The sequence below is a fragment of the Protopterus annectens genome, chromosome 6.part1 (assembly GCF_019279795.1).
Source record: "Protopterus annectens isolate FY-2018-M chromosome 6.part1, PAN1.0, whole genome shotgun sequence".
Taxonomy (NCBI): Eukaryota; Metazoa; Chordata; order Ceratodontiformes; family Protopteridae; genus Protopterus; species Protopterus annectens.
In genome coordinates this window covers 139366502-139378065 of record NC_056738.1, presented here as the reverse complement: position 1 = coordinate 139378065, position 11564 = coordinate 139366502, and the positions used below count along the sequence as shown (strand labels likewise).

General features: G+C 39.5%; 1 protein-coding gene across 4 annotated transcripts in view; it reads left to right on the top strand.

The window, feature by feature from the left end:
- ATF2 (activating transcription factor 2) overlaps positions 1 to 11564 on the top strand; it is a 1040579-nt gene that overhangs the window by 617429 nt on the left and 411586 nt on the right. For all 4 annotated transcript variants that reach the window (XM_044075568.1, XM_044075567.1, XM_044075570.1 and 1 more), the window contains one exon: positions 5396 to 5482. In XM_044075568.1, coding sequence (XP_043931503.1) covers positions 5396 to 5482 — 87 coding nt within the window. The remainder of the gene's footprint in view (positions 1 to 5395; positions 5483 to 11564) is intronic.

Sequence of the window (11564 nt, the reverse complement as noted above, 5' to 3'; positions counted from 1 at the left end):
AAAAGCTGCAGCTGTTATTGCTTCTCAGGTTTTTGATAAAGGATGCCAGTCTAATCTGAGTACTTCCCAGTGCCCCATGGTATCAATTGACTAGCAACTGCTGTGATACTTTTGGTTGCATAGGTCCATTCAGCCCCTCTGGGACCTTTGGCTTAATAATGTGTTGAACCATGCAGTTATCAATAACAATTACAATTTCAGCTGATATAATTGTCTGCTTGGTATACATATTCAGTATCATTTATCTGATAGTAGGCTCTCTATTGAAATGTCAGCACCCCAAGTGCATTGTGCTGACATGCCAGAAAAAGAAAAAATAAACAGCACTAAACTGATGGAGAAGGCTGAATCTTGGACATAGCTCTTCTCCTTTAAACTTTTTTTTTTTTTTGCAGGGGGGCAAGCCTCCCACATCCCCCGAATAGATATATGTACTAACTGTGAGATTGCCATACCTTGCAGCAAAAGGAATTATGAGAAATGGCTATCTCATACTTTGTATATCCAAATCCTTTTTTGTGGCCATTCAGGCTCCATGTTTCCCTCCACTCAGTCTAGTGGGTCCCGACATTTCAAATGGTTACTGTGATAGTACTTACCTGCTGCTTGATTTTAGTCTGAGTTCATTTTTTTGTTACGTACCATTTGTTAAAAAGAGAAGATATTTTAATAAAATTATACCGTTACTGCCAATCATTAGCGGACCGGAGTTCCGCTGTGGTGACCCCTAACCGGGAAAAGCCGAAAGACACAACATTGTCTCAAGAAGGTTTTTATAATCATGGAAATATTCACAAATTTTTGGGGAAACTTGGTAAAATTTGCCAGTCTTAGGAAATTACCTAACCTATTAGAAGTAAAACTACCAAACATGACTAATGTTTTACTTAACTCACATTAAGCCTTTGCTATTTTATGCAGATTGTAACTTCATTCTGTTACAGGATTTGAAATAGTGTAATCTATTAGTAATTCAAGCATTTGTGTGTTTTTTCTGCTGCTGCTTTTGCTTCCAGAAACAGGTTTTGAAAGAAAGTATCTTTAGGAAAAGTGTCAGTAAAACTAGACATATAGGCAAAGCTTATGTTAGAATTTTTTTGTTTAAATCCTAGGTGATGTTCATCATATTGATCACTGCTGCAGTGGCCTTAACTATATCTGTTATATCCTGCCAAGGATATAACAGCCAGCTGGCCAGCTTCCAAAGCTTCAGGGCACCTTCCACACTCCCAAGCTGTCATCAGCTTGAGCTGAGTTGATGAAAAAACAAGTATGGGTGCCAAGCTCTTCAGAGCTTTACTGCCACAGAAGAGTACACTCCTGTAAGGCTTTTGGGGATCGATGGTCTGCTTAGTGCCCTTCCTTTACTAGGCAAATAAGTTCACTTTGGGGGGAAACCTTCCATTTGCTAAATATTGCTTGTGTTTTATCATTTTCCTCTTCAGGAAAGTTACTTTCAAGCTAGGAGTTTTGTGTTTCAGCGGACTCTCACAAGACTGTATTGTACTTTTAAATAGGACACTTTTTTCCTCTCAGTTTAAAAGTTGTGTAAAGTAACTGAAAACCAATATTTCTGTGGAGAAATTGTTTTTTATTTTACTTTTGGGAGGCCAACAAGTGTTTTCAACTGCTTTTTACTGTGTTTTTTTGTGAAAAAGTGACTTTTAAAACATGTAGTTTTTACTGGCATTTACTGCTCATCTTCCTTGGGAAAGAGACATTTTCAGCTTGACAATGGAATAAACTACCGGTCCTACAGTTGATCCTTCTTCTAGCCACAAAAATAAAAAGTTAAGCAAGTACCCTTTGTCACCACAGCAGGCTAGCGATTTGCCTTAGCCGCAGGTGGGTGACTCTGCTGTGGCCGTTTGTTGTACCCCAGACCACTCATCTTTTACTCTGATCCCTGTAGTATAGGATCTACAGCCACTGTAGACCAGGGATCAGCCAAATCTACTGTGGCTGTTGAAATTCTCTCAGTGGGCAAGGGAGAGTCACTCTTGTTGGTCCTGGGAGGAGGAACAGGGAAAGCTTCTCTGTTGTGTCAGAAAGTTGATCCCATCCCTGAGGAAGCTGCTGCTGCCATTAGTAAAATAGTTGTCCCCATTTTTTCTGTCAAAAACAAACAGAAAACTAAGCATGTGTCTACTTCTCCTCAAATTTCCTTAGAAAGGAGTAGTGTACTGGGTCTGGCTCAGGGTTTAATTCAAGCTGTTGATCCTTCTTGTAAAGTAGTTTTTCATAAAAGAAAGAAGGATATGTCTTCCTGAAGAAATTCAAGATTCTGCGTCTAAACAGGAAAATTGAGGGACAGATACAGTGTTTCCTCCTCAGATTTCTGATTCAGACTCAGGTGAGCTCAGTTTCTGTTTCTCCCTGTGGGTGTTTCTCTTTCTCCGAGTCTACTGCTACATTATGCCAGTATTTTCAGTGGGAAAATAGTATGAGTTCTTACAGAAGAAATTTCCAAAACATGCACTCATTCATCCTGTTCTGTCTACTTTAGAGGCTGTGTGTATGTGTGTGTGTGTGTGTGTGTGTGTGTGTGTCTGTGTGTCTGTGTGTCTGTGTGTCTGTGTGTGTGTGTGTGTGTGTGTGTGTGTGTGTGTGTGTGTGTGTGTGTGTGTGTGTGTGTGTCTGTGTGTGTGTGTGTGTGTGTGTGTGTGTGTGTGTGTGTGTGTGTGTGTGTGTGTCTGTGTGTCTGTGTGTCTGTGTGTTACTGCTAGCAATTTTTTTGATAGTCAGATAGCTGCCCCTAAAAAGGCAGATAGGATGTATGAAGTTCATCACTCTTTTAAGTTTTTATACATAAGTTTCATTTATCAGCCATTTCAACATGTCAACCCATTGATCCTTTTCTTTTAATGCAGTCTCATATCAAAATGAGTTTGAAAGGGGTTTTGCAAAAGATGTCTCCAAATAAACTGGTGGCCCCTTCTTGGGATCTTAATTTTGTTTCAGAGAAGCTAACACTTGCTCCATTTGAACAAGCTAACCTGGCTGACTTGAGGTTTTTAACATGGAAAGCAATTTTACTGATTGCTATAACCACTGCAAGAAGAGTGTCTTGAGTTGTAAGCTGTTGTGGTGAGTCAACCATATCTCATTTTCCACAGATACATTGTATCTTTAAGAGCTAACACTACTTGTATGCCTAAAGCGGTAATCCAAGTTTACTTTAAGCCTAACTGTCCATATCCCTGTTTTCTTCCTTGAACCTTAAAATGAGGGAAAGGGATACTGCATACCTTAGATGTCCAGAGATAACTCGGGTGCTGTCTTGGTAGAATTAAATCTTTTATATCTTTGGATAAATTGTTAATTTCCTGTGAAGGTAAGAAGAAGGAACATCATGTATCAAAACAGATTAATTCCAAATGGTTATCTAAGAGTATTGCCCTTTGTTGTACTTAACCATAACAAAGTTATTCCAGACAGGGTCAAGGCCCACTCTAGCAGACTCTTGGCTTCATATGTGGCTTTTTTGAAAGGGTTGGATTTTGGAAGTATTCTTGAAGCTTCTGCTTGGTCCTCTGTACATACTTTTACAAAGCACTAAAAGCTTGATTCCTGCTCTGTGTTCAGGTCATGCTTTGCTAGGACCATTCTGCAGGAGCTTCTGGACTTTTCTCTTTCTACCTCCAAATGTAGCAAGCTAGGATAATCTACCCATATAGCTAAGGCCACTGCAGCAGTAATCAATATGATCGACTTAGTACAGTTGTGCAAGTAAACTGACTATAACAGTAGATGTCTGAATGGTCACATCTGCAGTAAGTGCTCTCTCCCCCTTGTTTTTTTTTTTTTTTTTTTTTTATGCCAGGGTTTATTTATTTTTTTTTGTTGTTCCTAGTATTGCCCTTTCAGGGCTCAGCCTCCCTATCTCTGTTGGTAGGAAAGCTCTGAAGGGCCTGGCACCCAAACTTGTCTTTTAGTGGCTTAATACTTCGGGCGCATGGAAGGTACCCTGAAGCTATTGAAGTAGGCCGGCTGTTATATCCCTGGCAGGATATAACCCATATAGCTAAGGATACTGCAGGAGTGATCATTTGAACATGTACTGTTATGATAAATTTACTTGCACAATTGTACTTTCTTAGGTTCAGATTCCAATGTTATACTGTCTAAAATTTACTGTTTACTGTATTTGTGTTAATCTTCATAATACATTGTGTGATGCACATAAATTTTACAATTTTTTTTTTAGATCTGTATATCTTCACGGTTTTAACTGTAAAATTGCAAAAACTTCAGTCATTTCTTTGCAGTTGAGTCAGTTGACTTGAGTAGAAAAATATGTGAGGGAAACAGTTGACCAAACAAAACCAATCCTTAAATGTTGTCCAGTAAAAACAATGAAATCCGGTTCATATTTTTTTTTTTATTTGAAAAACTTATCTCAGCAGGTCCTGGAGGAAATTGTTTTTGCCTGTGAACTTAATTTCAAAGTACACGGCATTAATGAAAGAAGCTTTTAGATTTAATGGCAGTTTATCTACTAAACAGGAAGGGAAGAAGGGATTCCAGTGAGTTAGAGGCAGAACAAGAGTTTAGTAAGGTTGCAAAACCTTTCTTTTTAAAGCTTAAACAAGGAATCCTATAAATCATTTGTAGTAAGTAATGAAGCAGGTTTTTCCATGTGCAGATGTAGTGCATCTGGATAATTGTAATTTGGCAGTGTATGCTTGCTGGAAACTGCATATATAGACAAATTACTCAACCTGTGATGCTGTTCAGGACACTCATATAAACATTTCTGCTGGTACTTTAGCACAACCCAAAAGATGGGTTTTGGTTGTAAGTCTTCCTAACTATAAGGCAGTACATACTGTTGTGTTCTGGCCTTTCTTTAAGGAATATTGACATTTGTGTTTCATTATCACTTGACCCATAAATAAGGGTTTCCAGTAAAATTTTCGTATGGTCCATACATGCCACTGTAGCCAACATGTATGGTGCAGTGTCTGCTACCCAAGCCTAGTGTAGGGGCAAACTTCTAATGTCCTGTTGTAGTCAGCGAAGGTGTGCCTTACTTTTTGATCAGTTTATACCAGAGCCCTGCTTTAGTGCATGGAGTGTAAATCTGAGGTCTTCCTCAGATGGCAAACCTGCTGGCTCTGGAATCTGTACCACCCCTTCCCTCCAGGAGAGATTTAACTTCTCACCCTATCCCTCCCTAGCTATGTCCTCTAGTAAATGAAACCTAGGTCATTTAGGGGTATAATCATGGAGTCAGCTAGGCCAAGTAACTTCTTTCACAGTGCCATTACATTGAAGCTTTGCAACCTTAATTATCCGTTTTATTTTGGAAAATGACATTTTATGTAATTTATTTCTTAACTAGTTATTTTTTTTTCTTTTGTGATTACTAGTAATTTTTTCTTTATGTTGACAGATTGTCAGGCCTGTCACTATGGTAGCAAGCATTCCAGGAATCCCAGGGCCTTCTTCACCACAACCTGTACAATCCGAAACAAAACTGGTAATTTTTTCCATTAGTTTAGCTTAAAACTTGTTGTTTTGATTTTCTAGGAATCTATAAAGTAGCAAATAAAAAAACAGTCTGTATTTACTGTTTTAGAACGTGCACCGGATATTAAAATGTGTTTTTTTAAGTCTAATACTGATAAGATTGAATATACTGATGCCAGGATTTGTGTCAGGATTGAACTGTACTGTTGGTGTCACTTCTCATTTTTATTTATTTTATTTAACCTGATATTTTTGTAGCTTGGCCTGCTAATTTCCTGTTTCTGTTTGCAACCCTGCTTTTTGATGAGCTATTCATCTACAGCTACAGTTTTCCTTGTGCATTGTATGTAACGTGCTTTGTCATATCAGAAAATAGCTGTTGTCTGCCTTGTACACCAAACTTATTGATAAAAACTAGTGTGTGAAAGCCGTCCATCAATATCAGCAACTTTTCTGTGCAGAATAGATTATTTAATATGCTGGTAATGATGAACCAATTCTTAAATTTCTTGACTATCCAGCTTACTTCTTACAGCAAATTAAGTGAATTCATTTTCAGACTGCAAATGTACAATACACAGATTTCACCATTGCAGCTATATTTTAATAATGGCTTACCTGTCCAAATATAGCATCATTCTTATAAGGTTGGTGGTCTGTCAATAACATATCCATTGTGATGCATAAACACTTCCATCATGACACACTGGCAATTGTCTTGTTTTAAAATATTGTAACAAATTAAGTATCCTGATTTGATACAGCGAAAAATTCAAAATAAAGTGGAAACAGAAATATATAATTCAGTACCAGCCATAAAAAGAATAAGCAGATTTTTTCCCCCCAGAACTGGAAGAATAAATTATGACAACACACAAGGTCGAAAATCAGATAATAGGGAATTACAGTCTGGTTAACCTGACGCCCTTGGTGATGAATTGTGGGGCTGTGCTGCTAGAGCTTATGGGAAGTCACTGATCTTGATTGCTCACTGATGAATAAATGATCTGGTCTTCAGGGAGGGCACCCTTAGCAGTAAATCATAATGTGAATTTACTCACTAGCAAAGCTGTGATAGACTCATTATTGCTTATTTAACTTTTTACCATATGCAGATGTCTGCTTTTAGAGGATGCCTTCTGTTTTCACATTTGTTAATAAGTGTCCTTGTGGCAGACATATAGCCCCTACAAACTCACACACATACTGTTTGTTTTGTTTATAACTTCATCCCAACACTGAAACATGTGAACTGGCTTTAAAATGTAGTAAAGCTGCCTAACTTAGATGACTGAAAGCTTTATCTTCTTACTTGACTAAGAAGAGGTTTAAGATGTTAGAAAAATTAGTCAAACTGACAGGGAAATAAACTTCTAAAATTCATAAGAAGGAAAAGGAAAGGGACAAACCATCTGAAAAACAGGAGAGAAAGATCTTTGTTAGAAAGCAGAAGGCAGGTAAGTTGTTTTCCATTTCCTTGGGTGATGTGGCTTGTCATTTGATGCCTCCTATCTCAGGGATATCAAACCCATCATAAAGTTCCATATAAGGGGAGCCCCTTCTTTGGGTAGGGTGACTTTTAACTCTAGCCTGTGCTGACATCAGTAACTGTTTTGCAGTCTTACAAAGTACATACATGCCTGAGTATTTCAGCTACAGCACAAGGATATCGAGTGTATCATAGTGGATGTTCTCAAAAACTGCATAGGCCTGTACATTTGAAGCAACATTCTTTGTGACTGCAGTGCAGGCCCTTTCTTTCTGCGTTTGACTTCAGGTTATTAGCAATTGTGTATTTTAGGACTTTTCTGCAGGCAGCCTATTTACAACAGTTTGACAATCATCCCAGGAAACTACAGTACATATTTTATAAAAAAGAGTAAGGAATCTTCGCCATTACAGTTATCAGTAGGGTAAGAGAAAAAGAAATGAAAAAAGAAGCCCTTCCCTCCAGGGTGTTTCTCAGTGGAGATGCATAGCTTAGAACAAAAGCCTACCCTGCACATGTAAAAGCAGGCATTCTAGATGCCCCTGCTTCCATGTTTGTTGCACACTCTTTGGCAGAGTGTCTGATGACTTAAGATTTTGGGGAAAAAAGATGGATACCAGGCCAGATATAAAACAGCTATATTAAATCCCTCAATATTCAAGAATGTTTCTGTCCATTAAAAAGACCTTTCGATAGGAAACTGACCATAGCCAAAAAGCAGTACAAGTGTAAACACCCTGCTCTTTTTTGCCTTAGGCAAAAGAAAATACTGTGACACCCCTCCTCTGGGCCATTAATCAATGCATCTCAATCCTCACCACTGAAACCAGTGAGAGACATTCACTTGAAACAAAAATAGATGCACACAGTACTTTCAGATGCAACTCTCTGCACCAAGCACAATTTCCCTTAAGAGCACACAGGGAACACACTCAGTCCTGGGTATCCCCTCTCTGTCCAGGCCCCAAATAAGACTCCCTACTGACACAGCTGTAGAGTTGAGACCTCAGCTGAGTGTTTCAAGCCAAGTCCTCCACCACCCACTCTTGTGAAACCTGTGCTCTGTATCCCTGCTCCAAGTAGCTGACACACACACTCCTTGTGATTTGATTTTCATGCACACACATACACACACCTGGGAAAGGCTGGCACAGATTTTCCAGCTATGCCTCCTCTAGCCAGACTATAAGGTAGATACTGCCACCAGAATGCTCCAAAGCCACCACCTATAAGGCTCTTACCAGGGTATCCGATTATACTAAGTAAAATTAATGCTAATACAAATAGTAGTGTTTGACCAATGCAGCAAGGCTCTCAGGAGCAGCTACAGTGTCACCAAATAAATATAAGTACTCTCAAAAGTTAAAATATTTTCTAAAAGACCAGCCACAGTGAAAAGTTTAAATATATTTAATAATAAATAATGCAAGAATATGAAAATGCTAAATATCTGTTTACAATAAACACCACAGTTTTAGACACAGGAAATATAAAAAATAACAGATAGGTTCACACAGATACAGAAAAACAATACTTAACTAATCTCACTATATTTTCCTACTAATCTGAAGAATTACTGTTCCTTAGTTCACTTACTAGAGCAAGACAAGATGATGTAGGTGAGTGGTCTTCCTTCTTGTCATGTTTCACAGACTACACTGAGACGTCTGTCTTACCTAGTATTAAAACATTATTTCAGTGCTGGATTACAGAATGACATTACATATGTCAGGTCTTCTGACTCCGGTTCCCAAACTACCCCCCTTTACTAGAAACTGAACCAGAATCTAGCACATATGTGTCATAATACACACACACACATAGAGCTTGGCTAAGATATAGCATCTGGAAGCTGTAAAATCATTTCAGAAACTTCCACCCTTCCAAGGTAGCAATTAGTTCATCCCTAAGTACAATATAATAGGATTCATAGTCCTGGTTTTCACAGACATTTTGCCTCTGGCTGCAGTCAGGATTGTAAGATACAATATTTATGGCGTAAACCAGGTAATTTAATTTCAGACTATTTTTCAAAGTTAGCTGGACTGAGATTAACCTCTTCTCTTCCAGTATCCTCTGTTGCAATATATTAATTTCAACAGTTAAAATACAGTCTGACATACAGGTGTATTTCTTTTCTGTCCAGCAGGACCCACTGTTGGTACATTTTTAACACAAGCAGCTTTACAAATACATTTTCAACACAAGCACCTGTACAAGTCAGTTTGACTACAAATGAAATATAATGCTTTACAAAACTCCAGCAAGCTATGCTGGCATATGTTAAACATCCACTGCCCTACTTCTCCTGGCATATCTGGCAATAACTCACATCATCACAAATACCATCAGCAAAGATGACCCTGTACACTAAGCCTAGATCTGATGTTGGCTGATTCAACATGTGAGACTTCAGATCCAGTCAGATCCGACCTAGGCACCTTATACCAGAGTATTGGATCCGAGAGCACTGACTCCTCCCCTACCCTCAGTTCCCTTCTCCTGTCTTAAGTTACCCAGATCTGATTTGCCACTTGCCAAACCAGACATGCTTGCCAAGAGTTCCACCTTTCTTCACAATAAGTGAAAAATTGTTAGTAATTTCCTTGTCTTCCTCCTCCCTTTGATGTAGTGAATAGTTTATAATAGTATTAGGATTTTAGGTAGGTTAGTTAGAAAAGTATCTTCTTTAAAAGAGAGTTTTTTGTGTGTACTTTTCATAGAATCTTCTAGTATATTTTTTAGTGTTTTGTAGGTTAATAGTTAAGTGTGTGTGTGTCTGTGTGTGTGTGTGTATGTATACTGAGTTTATTGCTGAAGATAGTAGAAAATAGTGGCCCAAGAACTGAGCCTTGTGGGACACCTACTGAGACAAGCAACAGGCCTGAGATCTCATTTTGGCACTTGACTGCTTGTTGGTGTTCAGACAAGCTGCCAAACCATGAGATGGCTGATTGGGAGAGATGTATGGTTGATAGTTCGTTGAGTAGTTTTTGGTGGAATGCAGTGTCAAAAGCTTTAGATGTGTCGAGGAACATGGATGATACAAATTTACCATTGATGTTCTTCATGTTTCACTGTTGCAGTTGTCACACTTGGGTTATCTGCCTGCAGCCAGCCCGAAAATACCAGAGTCTTGGGATTTCTGCGTCAGATGCTGTCGCCTCATCCATGACGTCAGGTCATCAGGGGTATATAACATGCAGCCGATGCCATTACATCAGCTTTTCTGGCCGCGCGGGAGCCATAAGCAGAAGCAGTTCGCAAGTGCCAGTCGGCAGCTACCTGAAATTTTCGTTTTTTGAGTTTCAAACCTGAAGTCTTCTAAAGCTAAGTACCCTGTTGGGAATCCTTTTTTCTTGCTCTTACCGATGTCAGAAAAAGTTAACAATTGTCTTGCCTGTGGAAAGCAAATACCTCACAGAGATTTTCATTCTTACTGCATCACCTGTTTAGACTCAGACCACGACGTCCTTTGCTGTCGGTTTTGTGCCTTGTTCAACACCCAAACTATTCATTGTTGGGCTATTTTTGTCTCTAAATTCTTTCGCTGTTGTTCTCCGTATTCCGAAATGGCTTCGGTAAGCCATCCAACTACTGATTTTCCAAAAAAAAGCAAAGATAAAGACCGAGACAGACCGCATTGGTCCAAAACTGCCAACGGCGCTTCTGTTAAGCTAGTCGCCAGTCCACTAGTATTCAGTGAGGCACTTTCATACGTTATAGATTAGTACTAGGCTAACTGCCCTTCTGAGCCATTTTAAGCCTAGCTAATTATCTCTTGTGAGACTCAAACCCTGCACCTTGTGTTTGCAAGGCAAACACTTTAACCATTAGGCCACCCTCCCAACCCCTGTTACCCGCTTCTTTAGATTCGCAGGCCTCTACTGAGACCCATTCGGAGTCCGGTATGCCGCAAGATGCTTCTTCGACTATGGAACCTGCGGATGTCTCTACCTTGGATGGGTCTGGAGCCGCTGTGCAGGCACCGGCTTCTGAGGGTGTATTCAGGCCTTCCGATGTTCATATTAAACCGACTATTTTGTTAATGACTAAATCTACCGAATTTCTCAGGCCCAGAGTTCGCACTACTCCTAGGAAACTGACGACCAAAGCACATTCTCAAGCTCCCATGCCATAGAAACAAATGCTTAGAATGGCTGAAGACCTTAGTACTTTAATTAGTGGAAGCCAGCCTTCCCCCTCTAAAAGACAAATAATTGATTTTCCTTCTGATTCTTCAGACCATGAGTCTGATGACTCTGACCCCTGTGATTATCAGGACACACCCTTACCTACCTATGAAGATTCAGATGCAGAGGATTCAATTCCCTCAGCCTCCCCCCCAGAGGACCGTTCTTTCGGTGAAACCTTGCATACCCTTAAAGAGCATTTCCACAGGGAATGCCAGGACTACCCACAGTCCAAAAAGGGACTCAGGGAATTTTTAGACTTGCCTCAGCATAGGTCTCTAGCTATTCCCCCTGTCCTTGATATTTTAGATGATGTCTTCATGGAATAAAGCTTTACCCCTGATACTTTGCCACCTGCTCCTAGAAAGCCTGACAGATACTACAGAGTACCTGACTCTCACAAATTTCTC